This window comes from Narcine bancroftii, chromosome 3, assembly GCF_036971445.1.
Source record: "Narcine bancroftii isolate sNarBan1 chromosome 3, sNarBan1.hap1, whole genome shotgun sequence".
Taxonomy (NCBI): Eukaryota; Metazoa; Chordata; class Chondrichthyes; order Torpediniformes; family Narcinidae; genus Narcine; species Narcine bancroftii.
The window spans coordinates 202,172,432-202,196,663 of NC_091471.1; the positions used below are offsets into that span (position 1 = coordinate 202,172,432).

The window sequence follows — 24,232 nt, forward strand, 5'->3', positions numbered from 1 at the left end:
ATAAAAGAAGGGCCACTATGGGAGAAACCAACAAGCGATCCTTAACTTCAGCTTTGTTTTAGGTTTTTTTTGCCATAAGTCAAATAGTTTTAGAAAGAAACCACAGTGGAAACAGATCGTTTGGCTTATTGAGTCCATACTGATCATCAACTACCCTTAAACCGTTTTTGGTCTAAGGTCCACCTGGTTTCTGGCTTAACATGCCATGTCACACTAGTGGCAATGACAGCAATATTTTGAAGTCAAGGGCAGCTCTGTAAGAAATACGTCATTACCTAATTTAAAAGTATTTTATTTAACATTTTTAAAGAACAAAAATACTTCAAGCATACACTGAATATAAAAAATACTCCCAATCAAAATCAAAGTTCAAGCCATTTTAATGAGACCCCTATTCCTGAAGTTTCTTCACCAGTTTCCACATTCAAACACTTCTGGATCAGTCTGAATCTGTCTTGTTTGTGGAGGTCTGATAGGAACTGTGACTGGGTGCTGAGCGCCAAGCAGCTTATGTTGAGAGACAGCCAGATGACCTCACTGATTTCAGTGGCAGATTTCTCACCACCCCACCCAGAAGGACTGAGGCATGACCTCAGACCCACCCTGTCCTTAGTGTGTTGGGAAGTCTCTGTGCCCCACATGGACACAGGCAGTGGCTCAACAGGGGCCATAGTCCATTGGTTGGGCTTTAATCCTGCATTAATCCTGAATATTTTTCTCTCCACTGTCTTATCAATTTCCCCCTCTCCCACCCTCAGATTTTACAATTCAATTACACAGAAGAAGTAACTTACACTGGCCAAATAACCTACCTATCTGTTTGTCTTTGGCATTTGGGAGGAAACCTGAGCATTCAGAGGAAACCCACTTGGTCACAGGATGAACATGCAACTTCACACAGACAAGATCTAAGTTCAGGATTGAACTACCGTCATTAATGCTGTGAGGCAGTGGGTCTACTTGCTGTACTACTGTCATGCTAGTCTTTCATTCAGATAAATATTTCTTCATCCAGATGTTTGAATAACAAGATTGCTATAAAGTTCAACATGTTTGATATTTTTACAGGCTTTGATTTAAATTTTTTCAGCTATATTTACAGATTCATTTATGGCCTCCTCATTTGTACATAATCGAGCTCCACAATTGTACAAGGTATTATTTCTCTTCTCAGCTCTTGAACATCCTTGCTTTTAATCACTCCACAACCAATGGCTTGTGTCTTCAGCTGCTAAGAGCCTTAATTGTGAAATTCCAACTTTAACCTTTCCACCTCCCTACTTCTCTCTTTAACTTGCCCTAACATCTTCTGTGTCTCAAGGACAACTATATTTGGTAGTATTCCTGTGTGTGTCTTGAAGCAGTTTGCTGTTAAAGATGCTGCATAAATGCAAGAGATTTTTTGGTTACATGTAGTGACCTTCCTTTTTCACTCTCCTACTCTCCCTCTACTCCTGAAGGTGTCATATTACATTGCCATTTTGTGCCTTCACCATTTCCCAGTAACATGTCCATCGATCATATCTTTCCACTTCATATGGATCATCTCTCCAGCATGGACTGGACCTACAGCTGAGCTTGATCTTCCCTTCCTCACACAAATAATATACATCAGGAAACACTGGACAGTTCCAAAGAGCAGAAGCATTCGTTAATTTACTTCCCTCCAGAGGTACGGAGATAAATTACAATTTTAGTCTGCTCCCTCCGGCATCGGATCTTCAGAATTCCAGGATGTGATTCAGTACTTTATCACACAATACAGCTGCAAGTTGGTGAGCCAGCCAACTGAAATGATCATTGATAAAAACACATTACTTATTCTAGCTCTTATGTCAGCAACCATAGGAAATCAAACCGACAACTATTGCCCTGAGCACATGTGCCAGATCCCACTGTATCTTTATAATCAGCAGGTGTAGGTTGCATATTCAAAGTGAGTTCCTGATCTGTTGCTCAGCAAATGATAAATGCAAATAGAAGTTTATTAAACCAAATGTAGTAAGGAAAAAGAGATACATATTTTTCATTGCCTTACCATTTCATCGTGATATCTAACAGATTTTAGTATCAATTTAATTTAATATCTTCTTCTTTCTTCCTTGGCTTAGCTTCGCGGACGAAGATTTACGGAGGGGTAATGTCCACGTCAGTTGCAGGCTCGTTTGTGGCTGACAAGTCCGATGCAGGACAGGCAGACACGGTTGCAGCGGTTGCAAGGGAAAATTGGTGGGTTGGGGTGGGGTGTTGGGTTTTTCCTCCTTTGTCTTTTGTCAGTGAGGAGGGCTCTGGGGTCTTCTTCAAAGGAGGTTGCTGCCCGCCGAACTGTGAGGCGCCAAGATGCATGGTTTGAGGCGAGATCAGCCCACTGGCGGTGGTCAATGGGGCAGGCACCAAGAGATTTCTTTAGGCAGTCCTTGTACCTCTTCTTTGGTGCACCTCTGTCTCGGTGGCCAGTGGAGAGCTCACCATTTAATTTAATATAATTTAATTAATATAATTTAGGGATAAAGCACAATAACAGGCCCTTCCGGCCCACAAGCTAGTACTGCCCAATTACAGCCAATCAACTCTGAACGTGGAAGGAAATCGGAATGTGCAGACCCACAGGGAGCGAGGGAATGGAGATGCAGTGCTCCTGCAGGGTCCAGCCATCCAGGCTCCACGTGGGCTTTAAACGACCGATTGAGGGAGCTGTCAATGGTTTTTTATTTGAGATCCTGCGACCTCGGGGTCTGCGCCCAAGATGGTGACCCATATTAATTGGGAGCAGCCACGAGGGCCTGCAGACTCCCGGGAAGCGGAGGACTGGATCAAGGCACCATAAAATGGGAAGACCAACCCCTGTCTGAGAAGGAGAAGCAGCAGAGAGGACCCTCGGAACTGTGACCACAGAAGTGGACGAGTGAGGGGCTCTGCGGCGGGCTGCTGGCCACTTGAGGCGAGGAATCCAAGGAAGCTGCAGGCTGCTGGAAACTGCTGTCAGGAGACTCGCGCTGGGCTGTGGACTACTGGAGACTGGCTCGAGCTGGCTAGAGGGGTACCAGGTACCAGAATTGGGATGTGAAGATGTGCTGAGGGTGCCAAAGGGACCTTGACCGGGTTAGATGTTCAGATCTGGAGCATGGGTTGCCAGTGGTTTGGACTAGACTCTGGGCGGCTGTGGGGGCTGCAGAGGCGCGTCTGCGGACACTCAGTGACTCTGGGAGGACTCTCTTTTGTTTCTCTTTCTCTGACTGTAAGAAATGTAGGAGGTGCCTGGGCAATTTCTGTTAGTGGCAAATCAGTCTGCCTTGCAGCAGGCAAAAGGGAATTTCATGTGATAGGACACTGTTTTATTAGTATGACAGTACATTGAACCTTGAAACTCACATGGACACAGGGAGAATGTATAAACTCGTTACAGTCAGCAGCAGATTGGAACTCAAGTTCCTGGCTCTGTACCAGCGTTGCACTGACGCTTATGCTAAGTGTAGCCCCCGTCAAACTTTAGTTATATGCAGAATTTAATTTACAAAGAGCAAGATTTCTCAGCTAGTCAATGAACCATTGTTTGTGGAATAAATATTTGGCCAGGGCACAAGGAAAGTTTGTTTATCTGTTTGGAATACTTTGTAGGATCTTAACATGTCTTATTTGAAAGGCAGTAATTCTGATATAGTAGACATTCCTCAGAACTGCAGTGAAATTTTGGCCTTATTTATGTCCTCTTTTCAAGGAGCAGATTTTTGCATATTTACCAAGGGCCATAAATGATGAAAATCTCAATTAACAGAACAGTTCAGATTCATTAACAGAGATGATGCTACTATCTCAGTGTTAGATTTGTCAAAGAGCATAAAACCAAGTTCTCAATGACCCGCTGAGGAAGGGAAACTGGCTCCTCTTGCACAGTCTGACCTATATGGGGCTTCAGTTCTATTTGGATTGATTACATGCTAACAACTGAACTAGGCTAGAAAACATTCTCTTGGATTGAACTGAGATATATTAAGAACAGAATTGAATGGATTATGCAGTATGAACCTCAGCACCAGTCTTGTCAAATCTACACTTTACCCAATCATCCAGCAGTCCTCTCTGCAAAAGTTTGGCCACTTGAGTAAAAATTGCATCAGCTGTCACCAGAGACTAATCAAGCTACAAGGAGATATAATCCCACCAACATGCCAGTTGTAGGCCAGGCCTAATTAGAGGTGGTGGCATGGCGATTAACGTTGTGAAGGAGGGGTCTGAGAGTTGTTGATATTGATGTTTTAAAACCATGAAGTGTCATGGCATCAGAGAAAGCATGAAAAAGAATGTTTTCCTTGATTTCCAACCCACCATTCACCCTTACGTGATGAATTAATAATGCTGAAGACGTCCTAGAAGCAATACGATCATATGTTTGGAATTTAATCCGGAGAACTTTGAGGTGCAGCACTTTGAGAAGTCAACTGTAAGGGAAACATAAACATGGCTGGGGGTTCAGGTCCATTGATCCTTGAATGTGGCCACATTAGTAGATGAGGTGGTTAAAAAAAAGTTTATAGTGTGCTGGGTTTCACTGGGTGGGACATCGAGTGTAAAAATAGAGAAAACACATTGGATCTATATACATTTTGGTTAGGCTGCACTGGAATATTGCGTGCGATTCTGCTCACTCCATTACTGGAGGGTTTGGAAAGGGTACAGAAGAATTTTGCCAGGATGGTGCCTGGTTTAGAGGGTGTGAGCTGCTATGGAGAGAGATTGGACAAACTTGGGTTGTTTTCTCTGGAGCAGAGCAGGCTGAGGGGAGAACTGATTGAGGTTAATAAAATCATGACATTTTACCCCAGGGTAAAAGTGTCACAGAAAGAGGACACAGGTCATGTGTTTAATGTGAGAGAGAGGAAGTTTAATGGAGATATGTAGGGGCATATATTTAACACTGGTAGGTCTCTAGAATGGGTAGTGGTGGAGCTGATGGAGCTGTAGTATTAGATTTTTAGAGAGATACATAAATATGAAGATGATGGAGGGGTGTGTATCAAGTCCAAGTACCAGAGTCTTAATTTGATTTGGACATCATGTTAGCACAGATACGTAGGTTGAGTGGTCTGTTCTGGTGTTGTATTATTCTATGTCCTATCGAAACATTTCTGGCAGTAACAACAGATCAATTGATCAATCTAGCTATCTATCTATCCTCTATAATGTTTGGGACAAAGACACTTTTTTCTTTATTTGCCCTTGTGCTCCACAGTTTTAAATTTGTAATCAAACAATTCACATGTTATTAAAGTGCACGTTCCAGATTTTATTCATGGTTATTTGTATACATTTTGGTTTGATCATGTAGAACTTACAGTACTTTTTATACGTAGTCCCCTCATTTCAGGGCACCACAATATTTGGACATAGCAATGGTATGTATATTAAAATAGTAATGCTTTGCACTTTGTTGCATCTCCCTTGCATGAAATGACTGCTTGAAGCCTGTGATTCATAGACATCATCAGGTGCTGAATATCTTCTCTGGTGATGCTCTGCCAGGCCTCTACTACAGCCATCATCCACTCTTGCTTGTTTCAGGGGCTTGTGCACTTAAGTTTTCTCTTCAGCATATAGAAGGCATGCTCAATTGGATTTAGATCAGGTGACTGATTTGGCCATTCAAAAATTTTCCAGTTTTTAGCTTTGAAAAACTCCCTTGTTGCTTTGGCAGTATGTTTGGGATCATTGTCTTGCTGTAGGATGAAGCACCATCCAATGAGTTTGGAAGCATTTGCTTGAACATGAGCAGGTAAGATGTTTCCACACCTCAGAATTCATTTTGCTACTGTCATCACTAGTTACATCATTAATGGAGATAAATGCTCCAGTACTTGTGGCAGCCATACATGCCCAGACCATAACACCCCCACCACCATGTTTCAGATGAAGTGGTACACTTTTGATCTTGGGTAATTTCTTTACGCATCCGCACTTTCCTCATGTCATTACTCTGATACAGACTAATCTTAGTCCACAAGACCTTTTTTTAGAATTCCGCAGGCTCTTTTAAGAGCTGTCAAAATGGTGGGAACTTCAGGTCTTGACAACGGTGAAATCCTCAAACCGCTACGTTGTTTCTATGATTGGGAAACTCTCATCAAAATACCAAACATGAACCAGACTTTGAACTTAACAGATCGGATCAGTAAGATTCTGTGCAGCTTAAACCTATTGAAGCAGGGAATACAGACTGCCACGAACAATAGAGCAGATCACGGGAGATGTTTGGGAGGCCATTGGAAGTGCTTCTGGAGAAGGTAGAAGCATGGAAAACAGGCTAGCATCGAGTGTAATGGAAAATTCTAACCGTGATTTTTACTTTTGCAGCCTTTGCTTCTGCAAGGCTGAAAACCTGCTTGTTTTTTTAGAATCAGCAGACATAAGCTAAATTCCACTGAGGGGCCAGAGATGCTGTTATCTGATGAAAGGACATCTGTGTACAAAGAACATTTAATCTTCTTGCTTGTTTTGGTCACAAACTGTCAAAGGCCTAGCCTTGATGCAAAATAAACCATTGTATTCAAAGTGATAAGCTGAAAATTGCATTATTCCATAGAAGCTGAGCATGCTAGCTTGCACGCTTATCTTTCTTGCTGTGCTGGGAATAGGTGCTTGGGTAAGCAGTTTTTGGGTAACATAAGCCATGGTCCCACTGCTGAAGTTTGAGACTCTCCAAGAGGTGGCAACATCCCTCAGCAAGAAGGAGAACTTCTAGAGTCCAACTAACATCCCGGTTGAGGGAGGTGGAGAAGTTGCTACCGGCGCCCCGACAACCTACTACAAGTGTGCGGTCATTGCCTCGCTTCGGCAGTTGGGACCAGTCCAGACGTTGATAAGTATAGTTGGAAAGGGCGAGTATATTGTAGTTTGAAATCAGCTTTTGAATTTGTCATAGACATTTGTATAAACTGAACTGCTCTCGGTGTGTGTGTCTATTTTCTTTCGGTAGCTCAAACACTGTGACCAATCTAAAACGAACAAAGTGAGAGGTACAAATTTACCCAAGATATTGAGTTTAGAATGAGAGTTAACCCATTCAGACCCTCGCTCCAAACAATCTTACTTTCAAACATAAGATCGCTGGAGAAGATAATGGATTACCTGAGGCTGCATCTGAACAGCAGAGAACTGCAGGGCTGCTGTGCTCTGGTGATTTCAGAAACGTGACTCCAGAACACCATTCTAGACTCAGCGATCCAGCTGAATGGCTTTATCTCCTTCAGGACAGACAGAGATGTTGCTGCTGCTATGCAGGGGAGTGCATTTACATCAATGAGAACAGGTTCACCAATGTCTCGTTGCTGAAGACCTTTTGCTCAGTAGACCTGGTAAAATGCAAACCCTTCTATCTGCCCAAGGAATTCTCAGCCGCAGTCTATGCTCTGTTATTGGGTAATGAGAGTGAAGCCATGAAAGAACACTACGGTGCCATCTGCGAAGCCCAGACTTCCCACCCTGATGGTGCCAAGATTGTTGCGAGTGACTTCAATCACACCAAACTGAAACAGTATTACCACGGCTTCAGCAGCATTGTCTGAAGAGGGAGTGCAAAATCATTGAGAACCCTTCCCACCTTGCACCCAGTCGGGGAATGTTACGGGGCTATCAGAGCCAGCACCATAAGGCTGACCAACAGTTTCTTCCCACAGGCAGTGAGAACGCTGAACAACCAAAGGAATAGCTCACACTAACCACCCAAGACTCTCATATGTGCAAAACAATATTTATATAGTTATTTGTACAGATGAAATACTTGTCCTGCATATGTATTTTTTGTCTGTATGTGTGTTGTCTGGTTGTGTGTCTGTATATTTGCACCGAGGACTGGAGTTTCATCAGATGACAATAAAATTGACTTGACTTAAATACTTCTTGGCAAACTGTAATCTGGCCATCCTGTTTCTGTGGTTAACTAGTGGTTTGCATCTTGCATTGCAGCCTTTGTATTTCTGTTCACTAAGTCTTTTGCAGACAGTAGTCATTGACTCATCCACCTGCTTCCTGAAGAACGTTTCTGATCTGTCAGACAGGTGTTTGGGGATTTTTCTTCATTATGATGAGAATTCTTCTGTTATCAGCAGTGGAGGTTTTCCTTTGCCTACCAGTTCCTTCACAATTACAGAGCTCACTACCACACTCTTTCTTCTTAATGCTTTTCTGAAATGTTGATTTTGGTAATCATGAGGTTTGTGCGACATCTCTTTGTGTTTTATTTTTGGTTTTCAGCCTTATAATGACTTCTTTGTCTTTCATTGGCACAAACTCTGGTCCTCATGTTAAAAAATGGCAACTACAGACTCCAAAGGTGATCAAAAGCTTAGAAGCAAGCCTAGATCTCTTATACCTGCACCAATGAAGCAATTAAACATACCCGAGTACTCACAAATATGTGTGAAGCCAAATGTCCCAACCATTATGTTGTCCTGAAATGAGGGAATTATGTATAAAAAGTGCTGTAATTTCTACATGGTCAAACCTGAATGTGCACTTAAATCACATGGGAATTTTTTATTATAAATGTAAAACAGAGGCAAATAAAGGAAAAAAAGTGTCTGATCAAACATTATGGAAAGCACTAAATCTGTCTGTCTGTCTATCTATCTATCTATTTATCTAACTACCGTATTGATGTTGTAGAAGCCAAGTTCTAACCCTATTCCATCAACACTCACCATGTTGAACGTGATTGATTCAGAACTAATCTGGCCACTCAAAACAGGCCACAAATAGCTGCTGTGAGCCACAGGCTGCAGAAGCTTTGTGTTCCATCCTCAAGTGTTTCTTTTTAACCTGGCATGTCCCTTATTCTACCTGTCACAGATTTATGTTATGTTTTATAATGTATAGAGATATGTTCTAAAAGAGATAAAATGTGGCAGTTTTTTTTTGAGTGTACAAACAAACACTTTAAAACAGATCTCATTTAAAATGCTAGAGCTCTGCTCAAACCAGACAGTCTAGGCTCCAAATGCCTTGGCAAAACCTTTGAAGATTGCCTAAAAGTCCTTCACAAGTTGGAGTAATGGATATTGTTTTGGAAAGCAACAGATGAACTGAATCAAAAGATTAGGTCCGGTCTGAATACAGTTTGCTGTTCTAGGAAGGTCATGTGGTTTTGCAGGCAGAGTGAATTAAACAGGCTTTGCTCTGAGAGAGAGAGAGAGAGAGAGAGAGAGAGAGAGAGAGAGAGAGAGAGAGAGAGAGAGAGAGAGAGAGAATTCAGTTCTACAGTTCTACAGTTCAGCAGCAGCATCTGGGACTCGAACATGACAAGCTGGCAAGCTTGTGGAAAAATCCCATTTTGAAGACGGGTTGTGAGTTCTTAGTTCAGCCTGGTCAAAGACCTTGTGGGTCCATACAAGAGGAGAGGACTTGAAATAAGGGAAACAAAAAGGAACTGTGTGGTGACTTGAAAGAAAGACGTTATCATCTGGAAAACCCTGATTGGGCAAGTTTCTTTGGCAAGACACTGAAGTGGCTGATCGGAAGGAATCAGTTTGTGTTCAGCAAGCAACAAATCTCTCTCTGAAAACCGATAAGAACCTTTCTGAATGGTAACCATTTACCTTTCAAGCACCAAAGTCTGGTGAAATTCATAAATGTTGAATTCTGTGCTCAGTTTAAGAATTGCCTGATACCGGTGAACTTGGAGGAGTGAGAAGCGAGATTGGACTGTGAATCAAAGAATTTTTCTGAACTTTTACACACATTACATTCATGTGCACTTAGAATTAGAAGGGGGCTAAGTTAGGTTAAGATTATAGTAATAAGTGAAAGTTTGATCCTGTTTTTATGTGTAAAGATAATTAAAAGCAACTTTTGTTTAAGTAACCATTTGTTTTCGTGAATTTCTATTGCTGCTGGGTTTTGGGATCCTCTGGGCCCATAACAGACCATAGTTATCAAACCTGAGGAGCAGTAAGGAGAACTGGGGAGTTCAGTATGTTGGAAGCAATAGCCAGTTATATCCAAACCATAGCAGTCCACCTGATGATTCTTTGTATGAAAACTACTTGTACTCTGAGTAGGAACCAGGATGCTATAATCAGAGCTAATCAATGGCATAATAACCAATAAGTTCAAAGCTCTTCAGCCCTGCCAAATCTACTAAGGAGGACAACTAAACAGCGGAAGGCGGAAAATGCAAAAGCAGCAATCCCTCAAAGGTGTTAGGCCCTGACATGTGAGTTCAAAAATTGATGCTGGATCTTTAATCATTTTCACTTAGAACTACTGAGTGGATCACCCATTCCCCCCCCCCCCCCCCACCTCACTGAGGTCCCAATATTGCAATAGAGATTCTGTCCAGTTAATAAAAGAGCTGGGAGGACTAGATACTTGAGCCACATGTGAAAAATTGTGTACGAATGGAAGCTGTGCCCAGAACAATCTGATCCAGTTCTGCATTATGCCCAGAAAGCACACGTAGGACTGCCTGATCAAACCTATTACTTCAACTACCAAACCTAACCCTCACAATTTAACTCTGTCCTTTCTTCCCTGGTCCAGTTTCTTCTCATTTACATCTGTGACATTTCAGCATTTGAATCGTTTTCCATATCTTGGTTGCAACTAGTACCCTTTACATCTCCATTCCACTTCAGGAGGGTCTGGGTGCCCTCTATTTCTCTCTTGAACAGAGGCCCAATAAGCACATTAGAGTGCTTGACTGGGCTCATCCTCATATAAAACCATGCCCTTTCTCCAGATAAACAGTGCAGCTATAAGCACCAACATGGATATTTGGAACAGTCTTTGATTTCAAAATAATTTTACCCAGTAATTTGCATTGCTTCACTTACAGAATAAATGAGGCAATTCCTCAAGTGCAAAACAATAAAGCAAAGATATAATGATGCAAACAGATATGGTCACATGTATTATTTTCATTTAAGGGGATAAGAGGCAGAAAATGATCTCTATGGAGGAAGGAAAAAATCAAAATCAAGGTGGTCTTGAAAGTAGGGATGCAAATCTTAAAATTTAATGATTGTGTCACAGAAGAATAGTGGATCTTCGAGAGACTGAGGGAAAAGGGGATGTAGGCACAGGTTTGATGAGAATATGTGAGCCAGTGAGATTATGGGATATAGTGATAGAGTTGAAGCTTCTACAGGGCTGATGCGTACAGATGATTGGGGGAGCATGATGAAAACAGCATTCCACTTCTAAAATAATTCTTGCGCACTGCCTGACCAGAGATTCAATCCATTTGCTGATCATAATTTGAACTTAAAGATATTAGGTCAGCTGTCCTGTCATTATTGAATCCTTGGATAATTTTTCGTTAATTTAATTTAATTTAATACTGCTTCATGTCCCACCTTTCCTGATTCCAGATGTGATAATAATTTATTCACTTTGAGATCTCTAACTTTATAGATAAGTTTGAACAATTTCCAGAGCTTAATTGTCACTTTTTTGGCTTGGAAGTTAGAAGTGGATATGTTATAAATGGTGCAGTATCATTAATTATGTCAGTAATTCAGGCACTGTTCCCAAAAGAGGAGCCACCAAGCATCACAAAAAAATAAATCTTTAAGGTGAATTCACAGTTCAAGATTAGTATTAACAAATTGAAATCTCACTGTTGAGATATGTTTGGATAATGGGAATTGGATAATGGGTGATGCAAGGAATAAATTACAAGTTGACATTTTTGATTAACGTCTTTTTCCAATATCATTGCCAGTGAAGTGATCATTTTTATTCAATGTAGTCAACCATACGTTGTGAAAGAAATGATCCATGTCATCCAGAGATCTGGACTAACAATCCAGACTGAGTTTTAAATCCTTCTTTTCAATTACAAAATGGAATTTTAAACTCGTCTGGTCCACTGATGTCATTGAGGGAGGAAATCAGATGGCCTATGTGTAACTCCACACTCTCCAAAGCGGTTAACCCAGTTAACTCTGATGTAATCTAGCAAGCTGTTCAGTTCAAGAGCAATTAATGCCAAAACATAAGGCTTGAAAAAAATGTTTAAAAAATTAAATTCTCAATACTTTTTTCAAGTGTGTTTTTAAATTTTAATCCAATTGTGAATGGCTTCATGAGTGGAGCCATTGAGTCATGGAGAGGTCCTTATTCATGAAGGCACAGTGAGTCAGAGTTTTTATTCCCAGTGAGATGTCTGGCTCTATGGATATGAAGTGGTAATTTGTGTGGATGGTGCATATGATATTCTGCATGCATTTGGCAATCAAGACACACAACCCTACAAGAAGCTTAGAGGTAGATTGCTCCTACCCCTGAAACTCACTTTGCAGTGAAGAACTCTATGTAAAAGTCTTCGACCATTGCTGACTAATAGCTCAAAAGCATAAAACATTGACTTAAGGAGAAATATAGGAGGCTTCCATTTATACCAATGACCCCAAATTCAGTGTTTACTTTCTTGTAATTAAACATAATGTTTCTTTGCTTGTTTTACATTATTGCATTTTCCAGGCATCCAAAGCCATCCAGAGCGCCATTTATCTCCATACGTAATCAATGTTTATATGTGTTAAAATTATGAGGAGTATTGATAGGGTAACCACAAATAGGCTTTTTCCATTGAAGTTGGAGTGAAACAAGAACAAGACAACATGGTTTAAGGGTGAATGGTGAAATGTTTAAGAGGAACATTAGGGGAAATTGCTTCACTTAGAGGGAGGTGAGAGTGTGGAACGAGTTACCAGTGGAGATGGTGGATGTGAGTTCAATTTCAACATTTAAGAGAATATTTGATAGATATATAGGTGAGAAGGGTATGGAGATGTATGGACTGGGTTCAAGTTGATGGGGCGTGGAATAAATAGATCAGCACAAGTTGGGTGTGCTAATGGGCCTGTTTCTGTGTGATGATATTCTCTGGTTCCATGTATAAATTGACAAAGCTGTGCCCATGCATAACACCTTGGTGACACACACCACACGGTTTGGATTAAAAGTCCTCCCCCCTGCTCCACTACAGGTCATCCCTTTTCTTGACCATGGGACAGATCACAGAGTTCATGTGCTATAAGAAGGACCATGTGCCACTGGGTAGCCAATTAGGAAAAGTTCTCTATCTGCTGGTGTCAAAGCTGTAGACTTATATCAAAAAAACATCTACTCCATTGACCTCCATTCTAAAACTGAAGATGATGTTTTTTTGGTTGTCAATTTCCGCAGGTGTAGTCATATCTGCTGATTGTTTCCAGCGGCTTCAGCTTTTTTTTAAATTTATTTTTGGGTGTTGGCTTCAGCCAACACTCTGGCCTGAAACATCCAAGGTTTTCTTGTTCTGCTCAGTCCTGTTGCATGTATCCAGGTAACTTTGCAGTAAAAAGACCAAGGCCAAGAAAATATTCAAGAGAGGAGCTCGTCTCTTTTCTCTTTGGCATGTTGATTCTGATGCCTGCAAGCAATTCTATCAAAAATGAAGATGTTTCCCTTCTATAAGATGGAATGGTATCCCCAGGCCACACCAGAAATCCTAGCTCTATTGAACTTCCTGCCCTGACTGCAAATCATTAGGGCAGCCAATGGAGATGAACAATTGCAGTGACATATTGTTCACTGGGGAAATTGTTAAAAAAGTCATTCATGGAATGATTGGTGGAGATTTGAACCTTAAGTATTCACACAGTCTTTGCTTGGTGATATTGTCGGGGCACATTTTTCTCCTGCCGTTGTTGGATATTGAAACAATAATGTACTGATAATATCCATAATTCATCAAACTCATAGTCGTCAACGAGTTACCAGCAATCTATCAAAATTAAATACACTTTAGATGGATACCTCTTTTGAAACTGACCGATGAGCTATTTCGTTTGAAAGTATTTAATTGTTCTTACTTATAAGTCCATCAACATGTCTTCACTGATACCCTGCTCTGAAACATAACAATTGCATTCTAGATACATCAAACAACTTAGAAACATATTTAAGCCAGTGATAATGGAGCCTTTGTATTTTAATGGACACGACTATCACAAAGGATGACAATTTACAATGGATGACAAGATCTTATATAAAATTAGTCGCTGTGTTTCCTTTATTACTTTTTACACCTTACTTTCTTGAAATATCCCAGATCAACAAGCACCATTGTTAGATCTGACTTTTTTTTGTTGAATGAGGCTTAATGATATATCTCCTTGAATTGATACTAAAAACATCAAAGATATTCCATTGTCTCTCTTTGTCTAATGAATCCAAAAGCATCGTTCTCAAACTTACCCAACTGTGTGCCGATCAACACATGGTTCCAATCATTGGGGTATCAGGAAATTAGGTCTTTCCTTTTTGGAAATTATGTGAGGGGAAAAGTAATGAGATCTTCAGATTCTTGGATCATTGGGATCTCTTTTGGGGAAGGTAGGACTGATAGAAAAAGAATGGGTTATACCCGAACACAAAGGGGTCTAATATCCTGGGGGGCAGGTTTAAAATAGCTTCTAGGGAGGGTTTAAACTAATTTGGCAGGGGGGTGGGAACTAGAGTGCTGGGGCTGAAGAAGGGGGAAGCAGCAGTAAAGCGAAGATTACATGCAGCAAGGATGATCAAAATAATAGCCAGAGGGATGACAAAGACATTGTATATTCAAAAAAATGGTCTGAAGGTATTATATTTAAATGCACGCAGCATTCGAAACAAGATGGATGATGTAACCGTAGAGCTACAGACTGGAGGGTACAATGTGTAGCCATTACTGAGTCGTGGCTAAAGGATGGATATCATTTGGAGCTGAACATCCAAGGACACAGGGTGCATTGCAAGGATAGGCAGGTAAGTTGAGGGGTGGCGTGACTCTGCTGGTAAGCAACAATATTAAATCATTGGAAAGAAGGGATATAGGATCCGAAGAGATGGGATCCTTATGGAATGGTAAAGGTAAAAGGACAATTGATAAAGTTATCAGGTTCAGGAAAGGAATCAAAGTCACTGTTGCATAGAGGAAGTTATGTGATGGCAGTCACTTGCATACGCATATGAAGCAATAAATAGTGTGAAATCTAAAGTTAAAAAAGGATATGAACAAAAGCCCAAGATAACACGTTCAGGCAGGTGCAATATGGAACATTCTGGAAAGAATGAGATTTAAACATACCACCAACGATGAGCAGTCTGTAAGAATAGAACAAATTCGCCATTGTGGTCTTCTCCAGTGACTTCTAGCTTAGAAAGACACGCAAGTCTCAATATACATTTTGTGGTTTTCAAGAACACTTAAGACTCCTCGAACAAATAAAGTTATTTCATCCAATCCTCTTTGCTTCCACTGACAACACTTTGTTACTTTTCAAAATCAACCAACCAGAGCACTGCAGTAAATTAGGATGATGCAATAACAAAAATGGAGACATTCATTTTGAATTATTGAATTGCTGAAAACCACAACAGGATGTAAAATGCTATGTGGACACAGGCTTTGAATACAAAATCCTACCAGTCAAAATATGTTTTACACCTTGGGTTCAGAGGCATTAAATGTTCTTCACTGTCAGTAAACAATTAACAATCAGTTCCTTGAGCATCCATTGAACATGTCAGCCCAAGTATTATGTTAGCATGAGATCATTTCTTTGCATCCTGCGGATAAAACAGAAAGAAGCCATTCTGGCAGCCAATAAGACCTGCATGGAACAATAACAAGCAACCTCTTCCTTTGAGATAGCGTTCCTTAAGGTGGAGAAATTAGGACAGAAAACCAAAAGGTTGGTCAATAGTTTAGGTTACAATGAACATCTGAAAGACAAAAGAGATGGAGACATTTGAGAAGAAATAATGAAGCTTGGCACCAGACATCAGATGTCTATTGTGAAGTCACTGAAATCAGAAAAAAAAAATCAAAATGCCAGAACTGGAGTAGTTCAGATATTTCAGAGAGGTGTAGACCCAGAGGGGTGTGAGATTGGGAGAAAGGTGAGGGGTGAAGGGTGGGGGGGGGGTGGTGGTGGTGTTGGGGGAAAGAATCCCATGAGCGAATTGTTAATAATTTCAAACTGAAGCACTCCTGAACCAATACATGTCAGCAAGAAATATAGAAATCCTCTTTGGAAGATTTAAAGCAGGGTGATAGGGCTTTGAACACAGCAGACTCAGAGTCCTGCATGACCTCATGTTTATGGGAACATAGTAGCTGGCTGCTATCCACATAAATCCTCGAGGTAACAAAATGAGATGGGAAGACAGTTAGAGAGTGAGCAAGATGGTCTAGGGACTGGAGTTTATCTCAGGGTGAAATACAACGCCAATGGTTTAATTCAGAATTAGTCTGTTTCCAGGGAAAGCGATAAAATCAATGGTTTGGGAATGGAATTTGTAATTTAAAAAAAACAAAGATTGTGGCTTTGATCTTTTGAATATTTAGTTGGAGGAGATGTTTACACATCCATGACTTCATTTCTGATGAAACACTTAAAAAAAGGATAGGAACCAAGAGAGGCAGAGGTGAGATAAAGCAGAGGAGGGAAGTCTAATATTGTGACTTCAGATGAAGTTGCTGAGGGACTGCACAAAGATAAGGGGCCCAAGGTGATACTGGTGATTCTCTAGCTCCAGATTAAGAATGGAATCCAACAAGCGCAGTCTACCCATTGGATGACAGGCACTGTTGTTATTGAAATTGATGTGGTCAACTGTGGCAAACTTCCCAAACTTACTGACATGGAAAAGGAAGTATATATTACTCATGTCACAATAAAATGGAATATCATTGGTTTCTTCGATAAGATTCAACCTAGTACTCTGCTGGAATGAAAATTTTATTGAGAGAATTTAAATGTGGACTTTCAGGTTAGCTGACCAAAGGTTTTGGAGGTACAACAAAATCAGACCTGGAGAAAATTATTCACATGCACTTTTCTTCCTCCAAGCCCCTATACTTGTGCCGACATCCTAGTGATAAGCAAACATATGGCAGACAAGGTGATACAAGGAAAGCAAAGTGAAAAGCAATTGCACAATGCTTTACAGCCAGCGTGGCCACAGCCAAAGTGCTGGCAAAGTTGGAAGCCGCCCTTACTAAAATAGAGTTTGTTCGGAGGAAATCTGAAATTTTAGCCGAAGAGGCTCACATGGAAGCTGCTTTGGCAACTCTACAGCACGAGAGAAAGAGAGAGAGAGAGAGAGAGAGATAGAGAGAGAGAGAAAGAGAGAGAGAGAGAGAGAGAGAGAGAGAGAGAGAGAGAGAGAGAGAGAGAAAGAGAGAGAGAGAGAGAGAAAGAGAGAGAGAGAGAGAGAGAGAGAGAGAGAGAGAGAGAGAGAAAGAGAGAGAGAGAGAGAGAGAGAGAGAGAGAGAGAAAGAGAGAGAGAGAGAGAGAGAGAGAGCTAGTTGTAGCAACTGCAGAAGCTGTGGCACTGGAAACAGAGGCAGGAATTGAACATAAGGAAAGGGATTTTCCTGCAATATCTGTCTTTGACCATACTCGAGGTTACATGAAAAACTATTCCTTTCCGCACTTTGGTGCATCCCCTGATGCTGAGCCATTCCAGCAGCCCATAAACACTGGCAGCTGTGAGTCCACCACAGCAACTCTGCTCTCGCCCCACTGGTCTGAACAATCAGACATCAGTGACATGGCCAATCACCTGGCATGCAGATAGCTCATTCGCTCCGGTTTATTCAAGTTTGATGACCTCCCTGAAAGCTTCCTAGCATGGAAGTCCTTCTTTACAAATGTGATACAGGGAATCACTCTGAATGGCAGTGTGGAGTTGGATCTTCTAACAAAGTGTTAGGAGACCAGTCTGCTCAGCATGTAAGGAGGATTCATGTAGTCCTTTTCAGGAATCCTGCAGCTGACCTGGGGAAATGCTTGGGAGGTGTTTTGGCACCCTTGGGGTCATCAAAAAGTCATTTTTCGACAGAATCAATAATTTCCCAAAGATTACCAACAAGGAAGTAACAAAGAGGAAACTCAGAGAGCTAGGAGATCTTCTGCAGGAGGTGGAATCTGCAAAGTGTGAAGGCTACCTACCTAGCTAAATTTTTTGGATACAGCCCATGGTATACCTCCCCCTGTAGAGAAGCTTCCTTACAATCTCCACAAGAAATGGTTGGAAGTTGGCTCCCAGTATATGTTTGACCACCAGGTCACTTTCCCTCCATTCTCATTCTTCTGTGCAGATAAACAAAGACTCACAATGATCCAAGCTTCACTTTCGTATATGGAAACATTAGCCCAGCAAATATTGAGCAGCCAGCTATGGGGTAAGGCAAGGGTTTTATCTTGGTTCACAAAACTAAGGTCTCCTCAAATAGTCCCAGCAGGCAATGCTGACAAGCCTTCCCCACTTCACAAGAATCCACTCATCCTGAAACATTATAGAGGGTTCAGAAGCAAGCCGATAGTGGAGCAGAAACCCCTTCTCAATGAAAGTGACATCCTGGCATTCAAGTGAATGCACACGACTAAAGTTGTTGATCTGAAGAGCCGGAACAGCGTATCTTGGGCTTGACAGAATCTACTGAAGAAGGGCAATTGACAAAATTCTTCTCTGATCTGTTATGTGAGGTTTTCAGGAAGGAGACACTCCCATCCCCCGGAGATCAGTAGAGCTCACCACACTTTAGTACCTAAACAGGCTCCGTCCGGGACAGACCTGAGCTCGATCATCATTTGTTTAATCGCTATCAGATAAAGGACACTCTGATCCGAGAGGGAAACTGGAATATCGTGGTCAACAGATTCAAGTGGTGGAAGATGGTACTTCTGAAGTTATGAATCAGCGAGCCGAGTACAGGATAATAAAACCAAGGATTTCAGCCCTCCCTACTGTATCCTGCATAACTCCGTATCACACTCTCCAGCGGACATAAGTGGTTGCATTCAGTCATTGAGGCCCGGGTTTATATAGACTGTCTCCCTTCCACATTGTGCCCATTGTAAATAACTGCTTGGTGACTGAGGCTATTTGACTAATTATTTTGAAGCTTTAGTCAAACAATATTTAGTGGCGAGGACCGTCTGGTCCTCTTTGTTCTGGTAACACTTTATGGGGTAATATACTCATTTGGGCTGTTGTTTTGTGAGGGTTTTTTTGCTTTAAGTTCTGGGATTTATTCAGTCTTTGTGGGGAAAACATTGGGGAAAGGTTATACTATTTTTTAGTAGCAGTTTATATTTCTACTTCGTAATATACTTTTTAGAATTGTATAAAAATTATTTCCTTTTAAACATATTTTTATTAATTTGATAGAGATAAATATTACATGTATATATGGTTTAGATATTAATTAATTATGTACCTTTTATATAATGCAATACAGAATATGGGTTACATATCAATTATGCATTGTATTATATAATTCTCAAAAAAATGAAAAAGCCTTACGAGAATTTCACCTCATATTCCAATACTGAGATATACATTGTGATTATGTAAATAGACCAATCTCTTCTAGTTGTTAAAATACAAAAATAAGAACAAAATAAAAAATAATTAAAAACTAATCTAACCCCTCCCACTAAACACGGTCAAGTGGTGAAAGATTGTACTTCTGAAGTTATGAATCAGCGAGCTGAGTACAGGATAATAAAACCAAGGATTTGGCAAGAAATTGTAAAGAATCGAGTATTGGCCGTACCTGGCCACGACTAGCAGGACCATGATGACAACCTGGAGAGATTTCTCCGGACAGCAGAGGCACTAAACCTCACCTATAGCAGGGAGAAGAGTGTGTTCAGCAGCACCCACCTTGCCGTCCTGGGGTTCATCGTGGAACATGGTGTCATCGGTCCCGACCCACAAGGCATGCACCCCTAATAGAACTGCTCCTCCCCCACATGCTCAAGGCCCTCTGCAGGTGCCTAGAGCTCTTCTCTTACTACTCCCAGTGGGTGTCCCGCTTCTTGGACAAGGTCCACCCACTAGCCCTAACCACCACCTTTCCCTTCCCATGGAGGCCCAAGTGGCCTTTGCCCACATCAGACAGAACATCGCCAATGCCACAATGCATTCCATGAATGATAACACCCCATTCCAAGTTGAGTGCGATGCCTCTGACATTGCCGTCGCTGCCACCCTCAATCAAGGAGGCAGATCCGTGACCTTTTTCTCTATGGCTCAGATCTCAGGCACTCCACCATCAAAAAGGAAGCCCAGGGAATTATGAAAGCAGACCGCCACTGGCGCCACTACCTGGCAGGCAGGAGGTTCACCCTCCTCACAGACCAGTGTGCAGTGGCATTCATGTTCAGCACCACCCACAGGGGCAAGATCCAAATTGACAAGATCTTGCACGGGAGAATCTAGCTGGCCACATTCAGCTACAACATCCAGTATAGGCCAGGGAAGATCAACGACTCCCCCGATGCCCTGTCACTGATCTGTGCCAGTGCGCAGTCCCAACAGCTTCAGGCACTGCATGACACCCTTTTCCACCTGGGCGTCATGCACCTGTACCACTTCATTAAGTCCTGGAACCTCCCATTCACCATCCAAGAAGTTCAGACCATGACTGAGTCCTGCAGGGTCTGTGTAGAGTGCAAAACGCATTTCTTCCACCGGCCACAGGCCCATATAGTGAAGGCCATTTGGCGTTCGAGTGACTCAGCGTCAACTTCAAGGGACCACTGCCTTCCATGAATAAGAATGATTTTTCCTCTTATTCATAGACGAATACTCCCATTTTCCCTTCACGGGGAAACCGTGACACCTCCACTACCTCTGTTATCAAGGCACTGGTGGAAATGTTCACCATGTTTGGATACCCAGCATTCATCCACAGCGACTGCGCGTCGAGCTTCATGAGTGAGGAGCTGCGCCAGTACCTGGCAGTGCAAGGTTTTGCGATGAGTAGGTGGAATGTGAAAATGAGGTTATCTGGAAGGCAGTCCTCCTGGCCCTGAGGACGAAAGGCTGGCCCATCAACTATTAGCAAGAGATCCTCCCCGAGGCACTCCATGCTATACGGTCGCTCTTGTGCACAGCTACCAAACAGACCCCTCACAAACACCTTTTCTCCTTTCCTATGAAATCAGCAACTCGCATCTCCCTGTCAGCATGGCTGGCATCTCCAGGACAAGTGCTCTTCCACAAACATGAGGACCCACAAATCCAATCCCCTGGTTGAGCAGGTGCACCTCCTCCATTCAAACCTTAATTACGCCTACATCAATGGAGGTGGGGATACCGTCTCAACCAGAGATATGGCACCAGCAGTGGTCCAGCACTCTTTCCCCAGGCACCCCTTGCCCATCCAGAACTCCCCAGGAGACAACACTCTGGAGAGGTGGAGAGAGGGCCCCACTCCCCGTGGACTGCTCCACATCTACACCCCCACTCTGCCACATACCATCCTACCCATACCACAGGCTGCCCTAGCCACCCTGGTCCCAGCCAACCTTCAGGCAGCCCTGCCCCTACCAGCCATTGACCAGGAGCCTGTCCTGGTCCCAGAGGCACAGATGACCGCTGGACCACCTGAACTTGTAGATACTACTCGGTACTGAGAACCTTGTGTTTTTCAACTAATTTCTCTAACCATCAACAATGGATAACTTTATAATTTTGTTAGTTGGAATGTTAAAAGTTTGAGCCATCCTGTTAAGAGAAGAATAATACTTTCTCATCTTAAACAACTTAAAGCAGCAATTTCTTTTTTATAAGAAACACATATATTCGTAGCTCTGATAGTTCACATCTCATGGCATGATGGAGGGGGTAGTATTTTCACTTCATTTTTCAGGCAAAAGCCAGAGGGGCCTCAATTCTTATTAACCAAAATATTCCTTTTGTTCATCACAATATAAAATCAGATACCAACGGTCATTATATTATTATTTCAGGGAAATTATATAATAAATTGGAGGTTCTTGCTAATGTTTATGCCCCTAATGTGGATGATGTGGGGGGATGGGTGCGGGTTTAATGTTTTTTTTTCCTTCCTTACCTGATCTCTTGTGCTTGGTGGAGATTTCAATTGTTGGTTTGATTCTGTGTTGGATCGATTTTTCTCCCAACCCTGCAATAGTGAGTAAGCCTGCCCCATTTATTCAATCTTTCCTATCAGATTATAGCATTTCTGATGCATAGCATTTTGTTTATCCAAATAGGAGAGAGTATTCTTTCTTTTCACATGTTCATCATACTTTTCCAGGATTGATTATTTTCTTATTGATAATTAATTAATCCCATCGATGAATTCTTGTGATTACAAAAGTGTACTGTTATCTGATCATGCCCCCTATTGTACTATCTATGACCCTTACTAACCTTCCTGGCATTTCAATTCGACTTTACTGTATGATATTGATTGGTGAAATTTATGGAGGCGCAGATAATCTTTTTCTTAAGTACAAATACTTTCTCAGAAATCTCCAGCCTGACCGTCTGTGATGCTTTGAAAGCCTACCTCAGGGGGAAAATTATCTCCTATAGTGTGAATATGAAAAGAAAGGCAAATAAAGAACTTTTGGAATTAGTTAATCAAATTAACTAATTCCATCAATATGCTTGTTGGAAATCCAGAACTATATATAAAGTGAATGGAACTTCAAACTAAATTTGATCTTCTTTCAATACGTACAATTGAACGGAAACTTTTGAAAAATAAAAGTGCATTATATCCATGGTGATAAATCTAGTAAGTTGTTAGCTAATCAGCTGAGAGAATTTGAAGCAAATTACAAAAATTAAAATGGAGGACGGTAATGTAACTTCAGATCCTTCCAAAATTAATGGCATAGTCAGGAATTTTTATTCCCGACTTTACACTTCTGAATTTCAAAATTGTAATAATTCGGTGGAGATTTTTTTACATCATTTAAATATTCCAATGCTTTCTCTAGGTAACAAAATGAGATTAGATGAATCTATAATCATAAATATAGATAACTGTGGTTATCTCTTCTTTGCAATCTGGAAATCACTGGGTCCCGATGAGTTTCCAGTGGAAGTTTTTAAATTATTTTCTTCTTTGCTCTCACCTTCTTTAAGTTCTGCATTGTGTGATTCATTTAAGGAAATTAAGCTTCCAGCATCATTCATTGAGGCTGGTATTACTCTTATTGCACAAAAAGGTAAAGATCCTATAGAGGGCTCCTCCTACAGAGCAATTTCTTTATTAAATGTTGAAGTTAAAATTTTGGCCTGTGGATTGGAGAATATTCTATCATAAATCATAACTGAGAATCAAAGTGGCTGTATTAAAAATGGCTCCTTTTATTTCAATATATGTCATTTATTTGACATTTTATACTCACCCTTGGGTGAGGTTCCTGAATGTGTCCTTTCCTTAGATGCTGAGAAAGTGTTTGACCATGTGGAATGGAGGTATTTATTTGCGAGGTTATTAACATTTAATTTTGGTCCAAGTTTTATTGCATGGATAAGATTATTGTACTTGTGCCCCACTGCTTCAATTCTTATTAACTTTCAACAGTCACAATCTTTTAAACTCCAACAGGGAACCTATCAAGAGTCTCCTTTAAGTCCATTACTTTTTGATTTGGCTTTAGAGCCATTAACAATTGCATTTCGAAGCTGCGATGACATCTTAGGGGATTTGGAGGAAGGGAGTTCAACATAGCTTTTCTTTATGCAGATGACCTTTTTCTTTTCATATCAAGCCCTGCAACCTCCCTTCCTTCTATGTGGTCGTTACTTAACCAATTAAATCAATTTTCAGGGAAAAAAATCTAAATTTTCAGACAAGGGAACTTTTCTCCCATCATTTCTTCCAACCTTCCTTGCACAATTCTGCCTTTCAAAAATGGTATAGCCTGGGTATTAAGTGTTTTAAAGATCTTTTCATTGATAATTCCTATGCATAATTGGAACAACTTTCTGAAAAGTTCAATCTACCTAATACCCATTTTTTTTTAGATACTTGCAAATCAGACATTTTCTCCACTCTCAGATACTTATCTTTCCTGGTGTACTTGATACAAACATTGTTGATGTATTTTTTTTTAAATTTACAACCCACTCTTAAAGGTTTAATGTCCATTATTTATGAAAAGATGGCAGGTTTGAGATCTGCCCCTCTTGATAAAATTAAATCTGGATAGGAACAAGATTTAAGTGTTTCATTGTTGGATGAGGTTTGGGATTTAATCTCAACTTGGTTAATTCCATATCCCTTTGTGCCTGTCATTGTTTGTTACAATTTAAAGTTGTCATAGGGCTCATATGTCCAAAACTAAATGATCTCATATTTATCTAGGTGTAAATTCTTGTTGCTATAAATGGAAGAGAGATGAGGCCTCTCTTATTCATATGCTTTGGA

The 24,232-nt window shown here is 41.1% G+C and overlaps 1 protein-coding gene and 1 long non-coding RNA gene across 2 annotated transcripts in view; one reads left to right on the plus strand and one right to left on the minus strand.

Annotated features, from left to right (window-relative positions):
* Positions 1 to 15,286, minus strand: part of LOC138758025 (uncharacterized) — a 151,284-nt gene extending 135,998 nt beyond the window's left edge. The window contains exon 1 of the mRNA XM_069926305.1: positions 15,107 to 15,286. Coding sequence (XP_069782406.1) covers positions 15,107 to 15,149 — 43 coding nt within the window. The 5' untranslated portion in view covers positions 15,150 to 15,286. The remainder of the gene's footprint in view (positions 1 to 15,106) is intronic.
* Positions 14,517 to 24,232, plus strand: part of LOC138758026 (uncharacterized) — a 53,557-nt gene continuing 43,841 nt past the window's right edge. The window contains exon 1 of the long non-coding RNA XR_011354066.1: positions 14,517 to 14,784. This is a non-coding gene — a long non-coding RNA (uncharacterized lncRNA). The remainder of the gene's footprint in view (positions 14,785 to 24,232) is intronic.